The sequence below is a fragment of the Misgurnus anguillicaudatus genome, chromosome 18, assembly GCF_027580225.2.
Source record: "Misgurnus anguillicaudatus chromosome 18, ASM2758022v2, whole genome shotgun sequence".
Classification (NCBI taxonomy): Eukaryota; Metazoa; Chordata; class Actinopteri; order Cypriniformes; family Cobitidae; genus Misgurnus; species Misgurnus anguillicaudatus.
The window spans coordinates 2,725,067-2,745,488 of NC_073354.2; the positions used below are offsets into that span (position 1 = coordinate 2,725,067).

The following is a 20,422-nucleotide window of genomic DNA, read 5'->3' on the forward strand; positions in this document are numbered from 1 at the left end:
GAACTAATAAAAACATTAGTGAGGTAATACGTTTGAGCAAATTCTCTGAAGGAATGTTACCATATTAAATATTTAATAGAAGAACAATGTCGCACACCTGTTAGTTCCGGTTAGGTGCGTTGGAAGAAGAAACAATGAAGTCCACCAAACATTTATAAAAAAAAAGGGAATATCCCACACACTATTAACTTGCTAAATTATGCTTTTTGCAAGTTAATAGTGTGCGGGATATTCCCTTTTATATAAACCATATAAAATATAAAATAAGCTGCCGTCAGATCAATTGCGGCATTCACGCACTCCTCTGAGGATCTCATTTTCCAAATTGTTCTTTTAAGTCAGAATATAAAAATAACCTGGACATATATTCTTACAAAATTTGTTCGATTTGTATTATTAGGGATGTGGAGATGAGGATTTTTTTACATTTTAAACTTATTAAACACAGCGCATATTTTAAATGAAAATATATTTGGCAAAGAAGTTTAAAAGTTGGCTATTTAATCTTTAACATTAGATTATTTAATATTTCCATTTATTAATAAAATAAATTTTTAAAATGTTTGTTCATTATTACTCTTAAAGAAAAACTCAACTCCAATAAAATAGTAGCTCCAATGACAAACTTGCTTATATTGCTTGTTTATTAATAAAACGAATTTGACGGATGGTATCTGCGTTAAAACACAAATAAATGAAATATTTAATTGACATAATTTTCATTACTACGAATGCTTATTTGTTCTTTTTTTTATTAAAACAGAACAACAATAAAAATGTAAAATGACTCGCTTATATTAAACAAAACGTTTAACAAAAACGAATAGACGGTAAACATTTTATCCGCCCTATAACATAAATAAATCTAAGATCCTTAGATTTTTCACAACAAATTATTGGTTTCCGTTTTTTATCAATATAAAACTACAATAATGTAAAATATGAACAAACTCACCTAAGTTTAGCGAAGAAATCAAACTTGAATCCTCTGTATTATCAAATCTTTCCGACTTTCACATTCACGTGAATTTTGTAAGTGAGGAAATTATTTACACCATGTGAGTGCAGTATCATTTAACTAGCGATTGTGCTGTGCTTGTGTGATTATGCTTTTTTTGCGCTACAGAGAGCAAAATACTGTGTTCTGATTCGGTCTGGTAGGTACCGCCCATATAGGCTTCGGTGCCATAATGGCACCGCGTTTCGGTACCCAACTCTAGTAAACAATACAAAAGTTCACACTAGGGAGGCATGGTAGGCAAAGTTCTATGTCCAAGGGGTGCAGGCGAGGATAGGAACAAGGGATCTGGAAAGTCTTGACACGAGGGCATGACAAACTTGACAAGGACTGGAAATACTGACAGGAAACAAAACTGCAGCTGCTTCAACAGCAGTACAGACTGCGCCGGCTGGCTGAAGCTGTGGCTGCGCCGGCTGGCTGAAGCTGTGGCTGCGCCGGCTGGCGAAATCCTCCCCACTCTCTTGTTCAGCTTCGGCGAAGACCCTCAACGGCTTGCCCTCCGGGCTCCAGGCCATACTAGGGGTGGCCGGTTGGCCCCAGGGGCTGAACGATGGAGTTGGACCCACCAACCGCAGATCAGCTCCTGCTGACCCGCGCCTCGTCCGCTGGGTTCTATAATGGCTCGTGCGTTCTGTTAGGAACTGCCCGCCCGGTCGCTCTGTCATGACCTAGCGAGACAGCGGGGAACGAACCCAATCACAGACGAGGTTGGGGAACATGAAACAAGACTTTATTAAATGACAAACACAAAGCAAAAACTATGAATTACAATGACAGGAGGGCAGGATCATGACAGAAACTTACATTATTCCCGTGGGAAGAGAAGAACGTTGGTAATAAAAACTTGAGGCAGACTGTGAAACAGTTTTATATATTTTCAGACGAAACGGCATGGATGTAACGGGTGTAATAAGGCTATTCATTCGCGTTGTAGATGCAGGTCGGGACTCAATAGACAAGAGTTAAATGCGGGTCTAAGATTCAAGACCAAAATTTGACTCGTTTTTAAATGGCCCCGTGCTTATTTGTCTTTAACATCTGTCTGAAGACCGTTAAAGGTTTCTTTAACTGCGCGATTTGCTTGAGACCGGGTCGGGTGTGGAATAAAATTGCTGCTGATGTCGGATAACTGGTCGGGTGTTCGGTCAATCACAGCGGTGCGGATTATCAAACAGGACTGTGCATGACTTTGCAACAGGGAACTGTAATGCTAAACATGAGCACGAACTCGCAATGCACACTACATTAAAACTACAATGAAATATCCCAACTATGTAGCTATGTGACGTATTTTTAAGAAAATACGGTTTAGATCAAACATAGAAAAGCAATATGCTATAAATATAAGGAAAAGTAAATGACAGCATGAAAATGATAAAAAATACATGTTAGTTTACTGTAGCCTATATTCTACATTTAAAAAAATAATGTACATTTATAATCATCATGGGCGCCCCCTGCCGCCACAGCTGGAAAAAATCCTAGAGGAAACACAATGAAAGAATTTACGAGAGGCCAGAACTGTTATCACATGTAATAAAATGGCTTTACTTTTTTTAATACAATTTATATTTTATATTATTCAAAGAAGCACTTTTTTAGGTCTATAGTAGTTCTTTGTACATCATCATAGTCAGTGTGATTTAATAAAGCAAGATGGTTCTGTCTGAAACACAGTTTCCACTAGTGCTTTGAAGTCAATATTGCACTGACGTTAAGGCAAGTTGAGTCCTTTAAAAGTTACTGAATTGAATTAAAAACAAATAGAATTTTTGTTGGTGCAAGTTGAATCAACAATGGATCGGTAGATTCACATCACTATAAGTCTTTTCTTATGGTGTGGATGGTAGTATGTGTTTTTTTTTATTCTTCTGAATTAACAAAATGCTGTATTCCTGTTGAGCTGAGCTACATAAAGACCCAAACAAAAGACATCTGTGCATGTTTGTGTTTGAGACTCTGGACGTTCTTCTTTGTGCATAAATAATTTCTTGCTGTTTTTAGATCGTTCATATGTGTGTGTTGTTTGTAAGCAACAGTGCATCTTTGTGCCTTCAGCGAATATTCCATCATGCGACTACTGGTTAATAAATAGCATTGAATTGAATTCCCCTTTTTGCCTATGGCCTCAGCCGCCCTCTCTCTTACATACAAAGCATCTGTGTGTGATAAATGCGTATGTCCAACTGAATGCAATGCACCCACTGGACTGCACTACCTCACATGATTTTACAGAGAAGAAGGGCAGAACAGTTCTTAGGAATAGTCATGAGCTTTGACATAATGTAAGTGTCTACAAATGTTCAGCCCAAAGTAGGACTTTTCTAAGAGACTTTTATAAAGATGCTAAAAGCAACTTTCAACAAAGTCTAAGAGTGCTGACTGAAATAGCATTTAAGTGTTGTGTTCTAATCTATAGACTACAATTTGCTGATCAACCCAAAATGACCACTCTGATCTCAACCTATAAATCAGCCAGTATTTAGCTTTGCATAACCATATCTTCAAATTGACAACAGCATGTCTGGAATCCCTAGCAGCTTTCATTGGCCCAGGATTGCCCTGGAGGCCATCTGACTGACATTTAAAGAACCAATCACAGTTTGGCTTTGTTTCCAAAGTCAAAGCAGCATGACACCAAAATAATTATTTTGTTAAATGTTTTACAATTATTGTATTATATATTATAAGAATTGCATAGCATTTTGTTAAAAATATATATATATTTCAAATATGAATGAATGAGAGAAAGAAAACCATGATAAGCAAGTCTGTATAGCTTTAACAACTTCCCGTCATAAAATAATTCCAACATATACCTCTTTTTTTATTTTATTTTAAGTGTGTGGTATTCGCCTCTCTGTGGGGCTTTTCACACTTGAAATGGTTAACTCCCGGTTATTCTTAACCCCTGTGTAAATTAAATCCTGGGTTATCTGTAATACGTTTTTACACTGTTCATACTTAACCAGGGGTTAAGAAATAACACCCCCGTTTTGAACTAAACTGCCAGTGTGAAAGCCCCAGAAAAGTGATCACAATTTTTTTAATTTTAATACTTTTTTAAGACAGGTCAGTAATCCAGATCAGAGCCGATTATAAAGCTTTTATCATTTTGTAATTATCTGTCTCTCTGTTTGTTCCAGGATTTGATCACAAAGCAATGTGGAGGAAATAAGGACCCTGCTGTGCTTGAATTTTAGGTGAGATCACTACCCAACACAACAGTATGTGCATAAGCCGAGTGATCAGCAAATTAGACTATAGGCTAAATGTATGCCAACATAATCTTGCAGAAACCTCAACATTTTTTATGTTTTAAACTCATAAGTGCTGCCACATGATGTTTCTGAAGTATGAGATGTTTTTGGAAAACCCTTACATGACAGCAAAGTAAATGATAACAGTTGGACAAAACAAATGTGGAAAGCATGGGAGTTTGTGATGAACATTGGATCAGGTTTAAAAGGGTGTGTAATTTCTGCGGAAAAGAAAACATATTTGTGTTTGTGTGTTTGACTCCAGAACGAGTTTATGTCCAGTTATATAGATTGCAGTATGAGAGTGTGTATTATATGAGCTCATTTGGACTCATACTGAAATGATTAGACTCTTTGGAATGTGTGTGTGTGTGTGTGTGTGTGTGTGTGTGTGTGTGTGTGTGTGTGTGTGTGTGTGTGTGTGTGTGTGTGTGGAGGTCTATGACATTTAAATGAGTTAGTGTTTCCATATGGTGTAATAGTGAAACTCTTTTCTACTGTCTTGGTCTCGCTCTTTTATCTCCTTGTGTTTTTTCCTTGTCTGAACAGAGAAACAAACTGGTCAGCATTTTAGCCCAGGGCCTGCTGGGTTGTTTCAATAGGGGGTTGCACATCAAAGATGTATGGCGTGTACATCTCAGTGTGTCTGACACTGCTAGTGCATAATAAAGCAGAGTCTACTTGGATTAATGCAGCCCTCTGTAGCTTCAACAAGCATTTCCCCTTCCGTGCTTAGCTCGGTTAGTGTTTAAGATGAATGCTATCAATTTTCCAAACTGCCATTGGTTGGTTGAAGAGATGGCTCTGCACCAAATCTTTGCCACCTGCTGGTCATAATGGTCAAACTAATATTGAACATTGTTTTGATTTGTTCCTAAACCCACAGTGTTTATCTTTACACTTTTTATTGTATATTTGTGCATGTGACCCAGCAAAGACACAATGCAAACAAAAAAATCTTGCTCTTGGTAAAATAACCAAGCAGCATGCAGTATATTTAATATATACGCCATGCATACAAATGTAAATATATGGCTTTTAATTTGTCAAGAGAATTATTTTGAATAATTTCTAATTCGATATCGAAAGGATTAATTAGTAGACGCTATTATTACTCCAATATGTATGTTACATCATCAACTATGTTATTGAAGCAATGTAATTTGAACAACAAGTGTGCAACAAAGTTACTACAGAATGTTTTCGGAAAACAGTCGTGACTAGCTGGTTAGTTTCTCCAATTATACACTACAGTACTTAAACAAAGAGTTCAGTTGCGTGGTTTTGGTGTGATCGGTAATGCTTTTGTTTGAGTTCAGCTTGACTCCAGTGAGTGTTAATAGCAGCACTTTGTGCATGCAACACCCTTAACACCCTACACCTTCCACCATAACCATCTACATACCTCAAAATGTCACAGGCATACCGGTTACCCACTTGTATTAAGGTGCAAGTATTTACTAAAAACACAAGTTTGGATGTGTTTGAATTAGTGCTGCACAATTAATTGCATCGCAATCGCAATGTCAGCCTGTGCGATTATATGACAGCAAAATGTTGCAATTATATTAAATAAATAAATGTGTGGACTTGTTAACACAAACTTTCTGATAACAGTTTGATAATTTTCCTTGCTGTTTAAAAAAAGAAAGAAAAACGAACAAAAAAGGTAGTGCACGTGTGGCATGCACGTGTGTGGTGTGGGTCGTCACTTATACCAGAGCGAAGATGGATGCAGAGGAGGGTGACAGTGATCTGGTAGCTAAAAAAAACTCTGTCTGTTGTATGGCGGTATTTTGGATTTAGGATTACTGACACTGAGCAGTTGCTACATCACGTGGCAATACAAAAACATTTCTAGTTTTACAAATACACATTTTAGCTAAACTGTGTGGATTTTCCTTAAAACCCATCAAGTTGACTCATGTAGAATAATCGCACATCGCAATATTAGCATCAATAACCGCAATGGGAAAAATTACCCAAATTGTGCAGCCCTAGTTTGAATGGTCGTGGGGTTTAGAAGGGAAGGAACGATGACGATGGGAAGTGTAGGGCCCGATGAAATCCGTTAATTTTTTCCCAAATTCCGTTTTATTTATTTTCAAATTCCATGTTTTCTGTTTTTATTTTTTGGAATTTTGGTTTTAATGATCTAATTAAATTTAAAAAAATCTGGTTTAACATTAACAATGAACATTTCTGACACAGGAAGCAGCAGGCTACTGTCACTTTAAGATCCAAGACAGACTGCACTGTTTCAGTATACTGATAAACATCCAGCTGTTTATGTTTGTGTTGACTGCTCCTGTGTGCGAGCTTCATGAGCCCTCATGTCTGAGGAACATATACGAGCTACAAGCTATACACTTTGGTAAATCGATCAGTCGCACACTCGTATACTACATTCACTGCAGTGCTGTATTTGCTACTTTTCTGTATCCTATTTCCTAAATTTGTGAATTTCCTGTAAATGTACTTTCAAAGCAGTGCGGATGTGTCTGCGCGCAAGGTGGATGCGGGAAGAAAGTATACTGTGTTCTGGGCTTTAACGGAATCTGCTTGCGCTCTAGAGAGGTGCTTGTCATTGTTTGCAATGCATAACGAGAAACTGACGTACCTTTCACTACATCCAATATTACACTAAGGGAAAATGCTTACATGCATTTCTGTCATTTTATTTGCCGATCAATGAGTTATAATGGGTTGACTGAATCCAAAATTTGCCAAATTCCGAGACATTCCACGTTGTACAGTAAATTCCCATTTTTATGCTTTGATTCCTTGATTCCGTCCGCGTTTTCCGCATTAAGGAAGTCCTTGGGTAGTTCTTGATTGCCCATTAGCATCTGCTTGAAAAATTTCAATAAGCCTAATTCTAAGGAAAGACAGCTACTTGCATCAATGTGTGCTCGTGTTGCAAATATAATTTTGACATTACATTTTTTGCAGCTTGCTTGAAATGGGGACACGAATTAAAAATTAAACAAATTAAATTTTTTTATTTCTAACCAACCACAGGGCCAGCCAAACATTAAGGGCACACTCACACTATCCAAACAATAAAATCGAACACAATCGAACAATAAAATCACACTTAAAAAAAAAATAGTTTGAATTGTGTAATCACTCTGTACTGTGCACGGGCATGGTTTGGTTAATCGGCTTGCAGGTTCCAGTGTTAAGAGAGCACTTTACTTCCTGCTTCGTTCAAAACAATCACATCCAAATGAGGAAAGTGCGCCCAGCGAGCTCAGATTGATAAGTACAGTGTGAGTGCTTTTGGGGGGCAATTGCCAGGGTCAAGGTTTGGTTTGGATAGTGTGAGTGTGCCCTAAGTTGACCTCTCAGCTGATGGTGTCAGATCAGTGGTTGGTGGTAAACATCGGAGTTGGGGTATGATTGAAGTATGTTTGCCTAAATTAGTAACTCAAGCTATTTTAGTTCTTAAATTTGTATGCCACAAACACTGGTTAGCCAGCTAAGCAGCTACTGTTTTGCCATTCATGTGTCTTGTGCATGTGGCATGACGCATTATAGGGTCATGTCCTTTCTTAGTGTGACTGCAGAAAGCAGTCAGATGACAAAGTATGTCACATCAGATTACTAAATGTTTATGTGAGTTTTTTCAGTCGTATTATGAAGATTTTATTATTAATTTCAATCATTTGTAATGTTCTACTTATAGTTTTTCTATAGTTATTAGTTACTATAGTTGCTATACTGTAGTTGCTATTTCTTTATTTCTTTGCTCTAATCGTGTATTAGTGACTGTAGAATTCTCACCTGCAACCCACAAAACTGTCATTGTCCTGAAATAACGTTGACAATTATGGTTTACAATATAAACACTTGTGATTCATTAGATACAGTGATTTCATGCTGAAGAAAATACATTTCGTGGCAGCAGCGATTTAAAAGCTGATGTAGAATAAATGTTTCCCTTTAGTTTGGTGATTTAAATCATGCATTGTTCACAGTACACCAGAAAAGCACCAGAAAATGTTTTGTTGTGTAAGCGATGTATAAATGACGTTATATGCGTGCATCGCTGTGCAAGCAGAATTGCAAAAGAATTAAAACAAGTTTGTATGTTTGCAACTTTGCTGTGGTGACCACACACTCACTCACTTAAAGGGGGCACGTTTCCTGAGAGCTGCTATGTGACTCATTTGAGATGTTTGAGTGAACGATCTGAGACAAAGGGTCACAGGTATTTTTGCTGCTTTATCATTTTTAACTTATTAAGTTTGAACTCAAATGTCCCATATTTTTGGCATGTAACTGGATAGCAGATCTATTATGAGGTAAGGCATTGTCAGTTTAGTTCACCTTTTGGGCATTTTGGCACATGTTTTCCTTATATAAATGTTGTTTCATAAGTAAAACAATCAGTGAAATCTGATAGGAATTATGTGTTTAACTAACCATTGTACAGTAAGTAATGTTGGATTGGTTTGGTTTCTGTTTGATGTCTAATGCGCACACATGTTGTTCAGACAAAATGGTTAATGCTGCCTCATTTTTTAGTTGCTTTGGATTAAAGCTTCTGCTAAATGAATAAATGTAAAAGGACCAGGAAATTATGTTGTTGTTTTTTTACAAGAGACAACTAGACAATTTTAACTTCAAATGTAGTCTTTATTCTTAAAGCTGGCATATTAAGCATTATGTTTATTTATTTTCAACCATTTTCCCATCTTCTTCTGTGTGAAGTGTCTGGCTGGCTTTATTGATTTTGGCTGACTTTGTGAGCTGGCGATCAATCATTTGGATTGATATAATAAGCCACTCATTTGGTGGAAACTTACTGAGAGAGACTGAAGTCTTTAAAGTATCTTTGAACCACTAGGCAGACTAAGGCCATTGTTTGGGAGGAATCTGTATTTTTTTGTATGATATATTTACCTGCATTTGATATTTTGAAATGCACATTAAACACTTTGAAATGTTTGTTGGTCTGTTGATGTTAAAAATAGCTTCACCACAGCCTAATATACAGAGACAAGCAAGTTATTTCTAGGTTGATTTCCTGTGGAAAGTGTTACCTGCCTCCTCGTGTGTAGAGTATGGCTGACTTTCTGTATTTGACAGTGACCTGGCAATCAGTTTGGATCGATTAGATTGGGTTGATCTGGTGATTGTGACATCTCCATGACAACCACGTGGTGATCTCATTGAAACCGTCAAAACTGTCAGATCAATCTGTCATAACCGATTGTATTGATCTAACTGTTGTGATGAACACCTACAACCCCGTGGTTGTCTTGGAGACTGTGGTGGTGAAGTGCCTCCGGTGGTGGGTGCATGGCACGCACTTAGATAAATATAGTTTTTATATTCAAGTTTAATAATAGAAACAGTTGCGATGACACTTGTTTTTTTATATCTTTTAGCTGTAGATGTTCTATTGTAAGATTTTCTGATAAAGGGGACATATCATGAAAGTCAGAATTTTTCCATGTTTATGTGCTATAATTTTGTCCCCAGTGCTTTTATTAACCTATTAAATATGAAAAAAAACAGTAACTTAGTTTTGGTAAAAAAAAAATAGGTCAATCTGCACTATCCAACCATTGCACTGTCATTTAGTGAGGGAGAAAATAATTGACAGCACATTTGAGTTCTCAATTTCAACAAACCACCATCATGGCGATTAGTGTTTCCGTTTCATCAGCTCATTTGCATTTAAAAGGACACAAAAACAGTACATTTTACATCTTTAGCCCTATTCGGACGGGATTAGTTTTACAGGGGTAGATGGTGTAATGTAATTTTACCACACAGGATGTCTGTAATATTTATGGTCAATTCGGATGGGATTACAAATCTCAGTAAAACATTCAGAAGTGGGAGGGGTAACTCGATTGCACAGGGCGTCATCTTTCTTTTTGTCACGTGCACATTACCTTGCTTCCTGATATCACATGTGCAAACAACATGAAATAGGCAAGGAAAACGCGAAACAATGTGTTTAATTTCAGTTTGGGGAGAATGTCAGTTTCAGAAACAGTTCCGTGCCTCTGAGAAGTAAATTTGACTTTTTAAAAAAAAAAAGTTTGTGTTGTGTTATTCAGAAACTGACTTGCGACTTGTTTTTTCACCTAAAACGCAAGTAAATGCTTCTTTAAGCCCTTTTATATTTAAAAGAAGGCCACAAATTAAAAGGAAATGACACAATTTACGTATATAATTACAGCTGGTTTATTTGCACGAGATTAGTATTACCTGAAGAAATTTCTCCAGATCTTTTACAGAAGGTAAAAGTCGCAAAATTCTTTACTGACATTGACTGTAATGGATTACTGACGTGGATCATTTGGACATGACTAAAATCACTGAGAAGCTCTGATAAAAATTGCTTTACCCCACCCAGAGCCGGCGCCAGACCATAACTAACAGGGGGGCACTCGGCTTCCAACGGGGGGGGGGGGCTTCCAATCCCGTCCGAATAGTACTTTAAAAAGTCTTGTGAAATGTCCCCTTTAAAGTCCTCCTGTATAAACTCATCTTTGAGTAGAGCCCTATGATTTCCATGATGCGGAAAACACGGACGGAATCACAGAATCCAACAAAAATTCAGTCATTTTTAACCCATTTTACTGATTTTCAAATGCTTTTTTTTGTTTCATTAATCAACAAATGACAGAAATACATGGAAACATTTCATACACCTTTGGTGTAATGTTGGACGTAAAGAAAGGTATGTGACCTCTAGAACACAAGCAGGTTTTGTCAAAGCCTGGAACACAGCAGACTAACAAGCTTTGACATTACAAGCATCAGGGTGTTTCAGCAAACAACGACTTCTATCCTGTACTTTGTGTTGGTTTTGCACTCGATTGCTTTTTGCTATGACACAACAACGCCAACTATAAACGCCTCGTCCGTTTGTTGAGACGCGGACACGATCAGTGGAGGCTTGCAGTGTGGAGCAAAGCCCAAGTTTAAAGTACATATTCCTTCTTCCCGCGTCCACCTTGGTCGCACACACTTCCACACAATGCAAAGCTCTTCACATCTATTTACCAGCGTGTATACTAGGGTTGTGCCGATAGTATCGTGTATCGACGATCTCCAGACATATCGCCAATGATAGGCTTTCATGGCGATAGTCATGACGATAGTTGGCGAACGGTTGTTATTATTATCATCATAGTTTTATATTAACATCCACATTGCATGCTTTTCCTCGCATGAGAGTTGGTGGGCTTTACTTTACGTGGAGAGCTTGTAGAGAGAGGATTCATTACCTGCACTTAATGCGCGCGTCTTGGTCTCCTTCTAGCACTAAATCCATCGTGTCATGAGCAGCTGCGCTTCTTTCTGTCTCACGTGCATGCGCTCTCGCCTCTGTCCGAAGTCTAAACATAAACAAAGTAGTAATCCTTATCTATTTGTACAGGTTAATGCATTTTATGCGAGCTGATGCAAACTTTCCTTTTTAAAAAAATATGACCCGCTGCATATTGGCGCTTCTCTCACACTCGCGTACGTGCAGAAAGCTGCGCTCTGTCTGAAGTCAGATCACTAGGTATTAATCCCGTTTATGATATGCATTTCAAGGAGTTGTAGCAACACGTCCCTCGTGTTTAATATATGATTGTGTTTAAAATATGATCGCGTTCCGCTGGACCGATGTGTTTAAAAAGGCACACCTGAGAGCACTACTGCTTGACACGTGTAGCCTTCTGCAACAGCACTAAACCAATGCATTGAATTGTTTGTATGTGCGCGCGCGCAGATGCATGTTTTTTACAGTTATTAAGTAATCATGGTTAGGGTTTTAATGACGCGCTCGCATTAATGGCATTAGTTTCAAGAAGGTTGCGGTCATGACGGTGTTACTCTTGTTCTTTTTTTGTCCACCAATCAAGTGACTTATAATGAGTAAAAAATTAAGAAATAAAATAATTAGTAAACTACTGCCCCGCCCCCCGATAAAATCGTGTATCGCCGATCTCACAGGCTGACGATATTCTTATTCTTGTTCTTATGTTGATATATTTTTGTACTGCTACATATGAAATTCAACTTGAAATGAACTGATTACTTGAACTGTCTGTTTGTTTTGCCAAAAAAGTCTGTAAAAACAGTGATTTAAAAAAAAAGATTTAATAAATATTTAAAAGAACGTTTCTATGACTCATTTTAATGTGTGTATATATATTGAGAGAATTTTAAAATTTTAGATTATGGCTATTATGAAGCCTTTCATATTATTTGCAATGAATACATATTTTAGGTTGAAGAAAACTAAATTTAGATCAAGTCTGTTTAAAACCATTTTTTTTAAATTTAAGCCAATCTAAAATATTGATTTACACCAAATTCAGAAAAGAGTTTGAATGAAATGCAAAAAATTAGTTTGAACTGAATGGTTTCTGAACATTAGGTCAATGTAAAATCTTTATTGTGAATGGTTACTTCAATTTTATTAGGTTAATCCAATGTTTCACTTTTTACAGTGCAGAGAGCACAGAATTTCAGAATAAATAAGTCGGAATTTGGGAAAAATAAGACAAATTTCATAGGGCCTATTTAAGTATCATAATAGCATACAGGGTTTCCCGCAGAAAATTTGTTAGTTAAGGTGGGCGGGACCGGGGGGCGTGGCAATCAAAGGGGTGGGGAGTATGCATCATGATGAAAATTTAAATATTTTTATTTAAAGCAACACTAAAGAGTTTTTGCTCTTTGCTCCCCCTACAGGTTAGAAGCGTTATTGTAATTGTAAATACTGCAGCATAGCTGGCTCTGATTGGATTGTAGGTCTGCCGTAAAGCAAGTTTTTGTAGTTTTCACTCGAACTACAGGACCGCGACCTGACGGTTGGAAACTTCTTTAATGCGGTTTTGGCCGATAGAGGGCTGCAAAGCGAATGTGAAAGTGCCATTCACCCTGTTTCGAGTGGATGAACAACTGAAACTTTTTTGGAAACGTTATTTTAAGGTTAAAAAAACCTCTTTGGTGTTGCTTTAAAACACTCAAATAAAACTTAATTTGAAGAAACTATGACAGAAAATGAACACATACTAGATTATTAATAAATTAAATGGTTTTACCTCTAATGGAATAGCGTTATGAAGTGAAACTAAAGGGTTAATAAACACAAACTAAAGCAGATGTTGTAGAACGTCTGGCGAACGATGATAGATTTTTAATTACATTATCTTATAATTTTTATGATGAACTTCAATGCATTTAGGAGATAACACCGCGCTCACATTATCCAAACAATGCCCCAGCGCGATCAATCTGAGCTGGGGCGCGCTTTCGTCATTAGAATGCATTTGTTTTCAGCAAAGCAGGAGGTAAAGCACTCTCTTAACACTGGAACCCATCGTAATGTTTAAGTCTGTGTTTTTTATTCAGAGTCATATGAAGCCCTCTCACATGCCTATGATATCGCTTAATTGATCTGTCGCGTGTGCACCGTAGATATTCACTAGCCCTGCTGCGTGCATTAAAAGATTTTAACGAAGGTGAGTGCTCGTGCTGTTGACGTCTCTCCTTTTGAATCTGTGAATATGCAGATTAGTCCCCACCTCCACTCAATCATAGCAGTTGGCCCAAAGATATACATGTACATTGATGCTACATTTGAGGTGATTTCAAACCGCAGAAATGAGTCTTTAAAAAACTACAGGGAGAGTTTAATACATAAATATATCATAAAAATACAATATCAGCCTTTTAGGTTAGAATTTTGCTTAAAACATCTACGTTAAGAAATAGAAATTATGTTTGATGTTTAAATGTAAAGTGTGCTATGTTTCCCATGTGAAAACGCTCACATCTCAGCTTAATCGGCAGAAAGTGTAAGGGGTTGTGCACACCAAAACTTTTACGCCTGCGGCCGGCACACATTTTTCAAATAAGCCAGCAGCTAGCGGTTTTCTTCCGCGCTGAAAACCGTCGTTCTGCGTTTTTACCGCGCTCAGCGCTGAACGTCGAGAGTTTAAAAATATTCAACTTTGGGTAAAAAGCTCCGCTTGTCAATGTCAGTTCTCACATGGCCGTCCATCACAGTGGAGGAGGGTCAGGACATTACCACAGCAACCAACCGGCTCACACGCGAAGTGTCAGAGCTACCAAAGTGCTCAGCTAAAGAAAGCTGGCACTTTAGCTTATAAAAAAACAACTGGCATTTGGTGTCCTCCAGGCGTTTTCAGACGCATTTAAAAGTTTTGGTGTGCACAACTCCTAAGGCTGCCAACAATAGCAGAGAAGAGGAGTGTTTCAGAAACCTGTTTAAAAGCAGTCATTATTTTTGCAACTCATTTGATGACAGTAGTGACACAGAAATTGCAGACTACACCTGTAAATTAGCTATTAGACTGCAGAAAGCTATCGTCACTGTGGGAGTACAGTTTTGTCAAAACACAAAAACGTTTCATGGTAGCCTGGATTTTTTGATACTCTGTTTCTAAGAGTATATACAATTGTATATTAAAATATTTGTTTGTTAGCATTATTTTTATTGTGGTGCTTAAATTTCCCAGTGTTCATTCTGATATTACTTTTCTTTGACTGCTTATTGTTAAACTTTTGTCTCTTCATGAGTGGAAAGTTTGTGTGGTTGTGTGTTGCATTTTCATTGTCCTATGCAGGTTAACCACATCCCTTTGAAAAAACACTCTGTAGCTGCATATATTCATTGTATTGTTGCAAACAGTGTTACAGCAAAACAATATACTGAATGTCTCACTTATACAACTTCTTACAGAATGAAATGTGTCAGAATTTTACAGCTTTCTGGAAGGTTAAAGGCCAAGGATGGAAATCCTACCAAAAGATATCTGACTGCATTTTTCAAAATGCTTTTCAACAGAATAGTGTCTCTCACAGATCACCTCAATGGCACTCGGTGTTTACTAAATTAGAATCAAAACATTAAGCCTAATAGGTTATATAGAATTTTGCATGATAACATTATACTGCCCTACAAAGCCAAAGTGCAGTAACTACGCATTTGGCCCAAAATTGAGTTAAGGGTTGAAATGGGCTTTGTGAGATCTGATGTGTCTTGTGACAAAGTCTCCTAGGTCAATTTTGTCCCATTTCAGATATGTGCAAAAATTGCAGTAACATGTTTGACTGCCTGGTGTAAAAACTTGAAGGGCATTTTTCTCAGTTTCAGTGTTTGCGTAGTTACTGCACTTAGCCTTTGGAGGGCAGTATAGTAGGGGTGTAACGGTACACGAATTTGGACCGAACCGTTTCGTTAATAATCGTACACTTGTGTGTTAGACATCATTTGAAACTGTGAAGGGTCTTATTTAATTTGTGTACATTCACAATAACAACAAATTTGTGTTTTTGTCAAATAAAGAAAATAAGCATGGTGCACTTAAAGATGTCTCTGTCTCCGCCAGCTGTCTCTCAAATTACGTTACAAAAATCAACTGAAACTTTGTGAATAGTCGTCACACAAACATGATACACATATCAAAAGAAACCCCGAAGTGTCTACTTTTAAACAAACGAATTATAATCAAATTTGTTGTCTGTTTATATATAATCTGTATTGAAGTAGAGAGAGGTACCGTTTGCGCTACTTTTCCATTGCTTTTCTGTGTAAACACGCGCTAGACAGACGTGTTCTCGCACGTGTTTTTCTTGCACATGAGCGTCAAATTTTCAAATGCTGTGTCAAGTTAAAAGAATTTCAACTTTTGCACCCAAGTACACCCAAGGTCCTGTTACTCCTGTTAGGGAATGCCCATACTGATAAAATGTATAACTTGAAATCACTTTAAGTTACTATTACTGCTATCACATGGCCAGCTCAGTTTGATAGAAAGCATCTCAACAAATCATTGCTAATATAGATTCTTGGTCTATAACATCAGGAATATCATGCTTTATCTATTAGACAATCGTATGCCGCTCCTGGCCTGGAGTTTTGTCTTTTCACAACTGGATTACTGCAGTGCACAACAGTGTTTTTAAACAGCCAAAGAGGAGCCATGTCCATAATTATCCTAGTTTCTTTTCGGTTGCCTGTAGTTGCCTGCATATAATAAAAGCAAACAGGGATCACTTACAAAAACCTTATCCATTAGGTTATTAGAGCTTAAGGAAATTGTGGAAATCCAGGCGTTTATCTGAACAATGCCAAGCTTCCTCTTTCTCTCCAAAACAAAAGCACAAATACATTTCCACATGTAATGATGACAATGTGGCATCATGTGTTTAAGGATCATGTGATGACCTACATAATATTATATGATACCACACTCTAAAAATGGCTGGGGGTTTTTTACCCATAATGGGTAAAATATTGGACAGAACACGTGCTGGGTTAAAAATTACCCCATGTTGGGTCAAAAATGACCCAATGCTGGGTTGTTGTTATGCAACCATGGGGTATAATAGCCCAGCAGCACGTGTTCTGTCCAATATTTACCCATTATGGGTCAAAAATAACCCAGCCATTTTTAGAGTGTGGTTTTACTATAGTTAAAAAAACATGGTTAGTATAGTTAATGGCTACCACAACCAATAGTAGTCAATACACCAAACAAACGACTTGTTGGGTGGAGGATGAAGACCCTAAGAATTAATGTCCTGGCCACATGGCTAGGAACCTTGGATATACCTCGGCCATTTTAGGTATAGCATGGCTTTGTGTCAGGGAAAACAATAGAGGGCAATAGGTTGTCTATTGAGACAAAAATAGGTCCGTAGACCCTAAATCTGTTCCACTACCTCACACTCTTAAAACGAATGTGTTAAAATAACACATCTTAGTTAAGATACACATCTAGTGTCTAACACAAAACAATGTGTTAAAATTACTACATCCTGGGTGTGTTAATTTTAACACATTGTTTTAAATTGTCTTATTTATGGGTTTTGTGGGTGAGTTTTTATTCACCAGGATATTTATGGGATATTTTCCCATATTTTTATAAAGAACCAGAAAATATAATGTTTGTTATATAATGTTGATGTATAGTTTGTTGTGGATACATAAGCTTGTTCTGTAGTGGTGACCCAATGTCCATTATTTTATGAAAAAATTCCCAAACTTAATTTTAACATATTGTTTTATAACTTTCTAGTAATATATATAGTTGAGAATACATTGCACCATTAAAAGGTGTATATTAAAAACTAGGAATGCACCGAAAAGAAAATTCTTGGACGAAGCCGAATAAAATGAAATACTCAGCCGAACAACCGAACAGTTTCAGAATGTCCTTTTTACTATATTTATTTCACACTATTTAACAATGAATTTTTATTGCTGTGTCTTTTTTAAACGCTGCATGTTGTTCAGGATGTCTTGATTTTAAATTATAAATGAAAAGTTAGTGCTGTATGTTTTCGCATCTTTCTCTGACACTTTAAAAAGCTTTCACCAACATGTTTGCTGCATTTGCGCATCTCTCACCGTGCGCTGGTTGCTATTTGATCGCGTCATCAAAGACCTCATTATATGCCACAAAAACAAAGTACTGAAAGGTGTAAAACACAAAAAAATGACTTTAGCTGAGTTTTCACAGACAGGGTCACAAATAATAATGTTATGATAATTTGTGGTAATCATGAGGTTATGATATGGATAAAGAATAAACTGTTCACGTGTCTGTTATTGCACACACTTACATTTGTTATAATCTGTTTTGTTATTGTCCAGACTCTAAAGTAAGTATGTCTCCACTAAATGTGGTCCTTATGAGTTTTTATGTGGTTTTCAAGTTTTTATGTGTAAAAATATTAAATAACATTTTGTTGTGACCTGGGTAACAGACTTTTACTCTCATTTTACCATTTACCAAACTTGCTTTTTCTGCCCTGCTATTTCCTTTAGTCTTAATGGCTTATGTCTTCTCGACTCGTCTTATTGCTACATACAGTATCTCTCTTTGATGTGTAATGCAGAGCTCAATGCTAGGGATTTTTTCTACTGGCCCATTTGGGCAAATGATTCTGACTTTTGCTTATTTTTACTTAAACTACTTTAAGGTTTATCTATTCTAGATTATTCTCACAAAACCACTGAAACATTATGGCAGTAATTATAAAACATAATTCAGTAACACAAAAAAATTAACCATTTGCGTGCGCCTTTCCCTGCGCAAGCTTCAGATGTGCACAAACACAAACTTTTCAAACAGTGAGTAGCACACTGTTTTTTTGGCGTCTTTTCTGCATAAATATATTTAAATTGGACGTAAAGGGCCTCAAAAGAATGTGCGATAATAAACTTTAGTGACAGTTCTGTCAACTGGACCAAGCATCATCAACACTGGCCCCGGGCCATTGGGCTATCCTTATTGTAATGGTAATGTTGTTTATATACTCTAGACGTGTCTCTACTCTACAGTTTTCAGAGCACCACAAAAAGTTTGTCAATCCCAAAAATTCACAAATGAAAAGCATTTATAATTAGTGTATAAAAAGGCTGCTTTAATCTTTTGCATCTTCTGCTATTCCTTTTGGCTGGGAATTCAAATCTTTAATCAAAACTATGTGTGTGTGTGTTTCAGATCATAGAGGATGGGCTGTGTGCAATGTAAGGACAAAGAGGCTGCTAAGTTAACAGAGGACAGGGACACCGGCCTGTCTCAGAGTGGCGTGGGTTATCAGTATGGTGTTGATCCCACGCCACAGCATTACCCAAGCTTTGGTGGGGTCACTGCGGTCGCCGCCATTCCCAACTACAATAACTTCCATGGCGCTCCGGTCACACAAGGGATGACAGTCTTTGGAGGGGTGAGCACGACAATACAGCAAGGAACACTCCGTACACGAGGAGGCACAGGTAACATGCACCCCGGTGACATTTGTTGTATTGAGTGCATGCTGCATGCATTGTTTTTAGATTGTATGTAATAATAACACCTAATGATGAATAGTGAATAACTTTAATTCATTATATTGTATATTATATACACTCACCTAAAGGATTATTAAGAACACCGGTTCAATTTCTCATTAATGCAGTGGTGTAATGGTGTGGGGGATGTTTTCTTGGCACACTCTAGGCCCCTTTGTGCCAATTGGGCATCCACGGCCTACCTGAGCATTGTTTCTGATCATGTCCATCCCTTTATGACCACCATGTACTCATCCTCTGATGGCTACTTCCAGCAGGATAATACACCATGGCACAAAGCTCAAATCATTTCAAATTGGTTTCTTGAACATGACAATGAGTTCACTGTACTAAAATGGCCCCCACAGTCACCAGATCTCAACCCAATAGAGCATCTTTGGGATGTGGTGGAACGGGAGCTTCGTGCTCTGACCACTTTAAGTTTTGGTTTCTTTAATTAAAGAGGTTTGGTTTGCTTGTTTCCTATTTTTCTAGGACTACTTATCAAATTTTCTGGGAATTATTTAAGACAAACAAACGCAGCATGAACATCTTCAAAATGTTTGAATTTTTTAAAAAACGTTTTGAAAATACACCCAATGGAAACATTGTCGCACAACATTTTTTTCGCTCACATGAGGTGGTTTCTCAGGGAGCTCAAAAATGGGAATATATCACAAAACTGCAATGGAAATGCGCATTTCCAAGTCACCTGATGTGCGATATCAACATTTAAAAAAAATAGCAAAAGTTTTGAGCAAATCTGTAATGGACACCATGCTACTGCCAAAAGAGAAAGATGTTCTTCATCTTGAACCCACACACCTTTGTGTATAATGACCTGCTGGGAGATGTGTAGCTCTGTGCTAAATCCTTTCAGAGACCAGACCGTGCTCTGTTTTATCACGTATGTGTTTATGTCTGCAGTGAACTGGTGGCCTCGAATCAATTGAATCAGTTTCAAAATGCCTTTAACAAGTCGAAATTGCTGATCTTTAATGTTATTTGATCTGTCTAAAAGCCTCCGCAGACCAAAATAGCCTCTGAAACTCATCCTCTCTCTCTTTCTCTCTCTCTCAGGTGTCACTTTGTTTGTTGCTCTCTACGATTATGAGGCACGTACTGAAGAAGATCTCAGTTTTAGGAAAGGAGAAAGGTTTCAAATCATCAATAGCACGTAAGTCTAAGGCCCAGAACATACTTTAATATAATCCATTCATTTTTTTATACCTGTGTTGTAACTCCACAATAACACTATTGCATTTTTACATACCAATATGCTTGCAACGCATTTCCTAAGCAGTTATATCC

The 20,422-nt window shown here is 37.4% G+C and overlaps 1 protein-coding gene across 8 annotated transcripts in view; it reads left to right on the forward strand.

The window, feature by feature from the left end:
* Window positions 1–20,422, forward strand: part of fynb (FYN proto-oncogene, Src family tyrosine kinase b) — an 81,226-nt gene that overhangs the window by 33,746 nt on the left and 27,058 nt on the right. For 5 of the 8 annotated variants that reach the window (XM_073855519.1, XM_073855518.1, XM_073855523.1 and 2 more), the window contains exons 2-4: window positions 4,168–4,224; window positions 18,783–19,057; window positions 20,192–20,288. In XM_073855519.1, the coding sequence (XP_073711620.1) occupies window positions 18,793–19,057; window positions 20,192–20,288 (362 nt within the window). In that variant the 5' untranslated portion in view covers window positions 4,168–4,224; window positions 18,783–18,792. Of the gene's footprint in view, window positions 1–4,167; window positions 4,225–8,374; window positions 8,589–18,782; window positions 19,058–20,191; window positions 20,289–20,422 lie in introns of those variants that run through there. The other 3 variants (XM_073855522.1, XM_073855521.1, XM_073855520.1) reach the window with 3 other exon arrangements.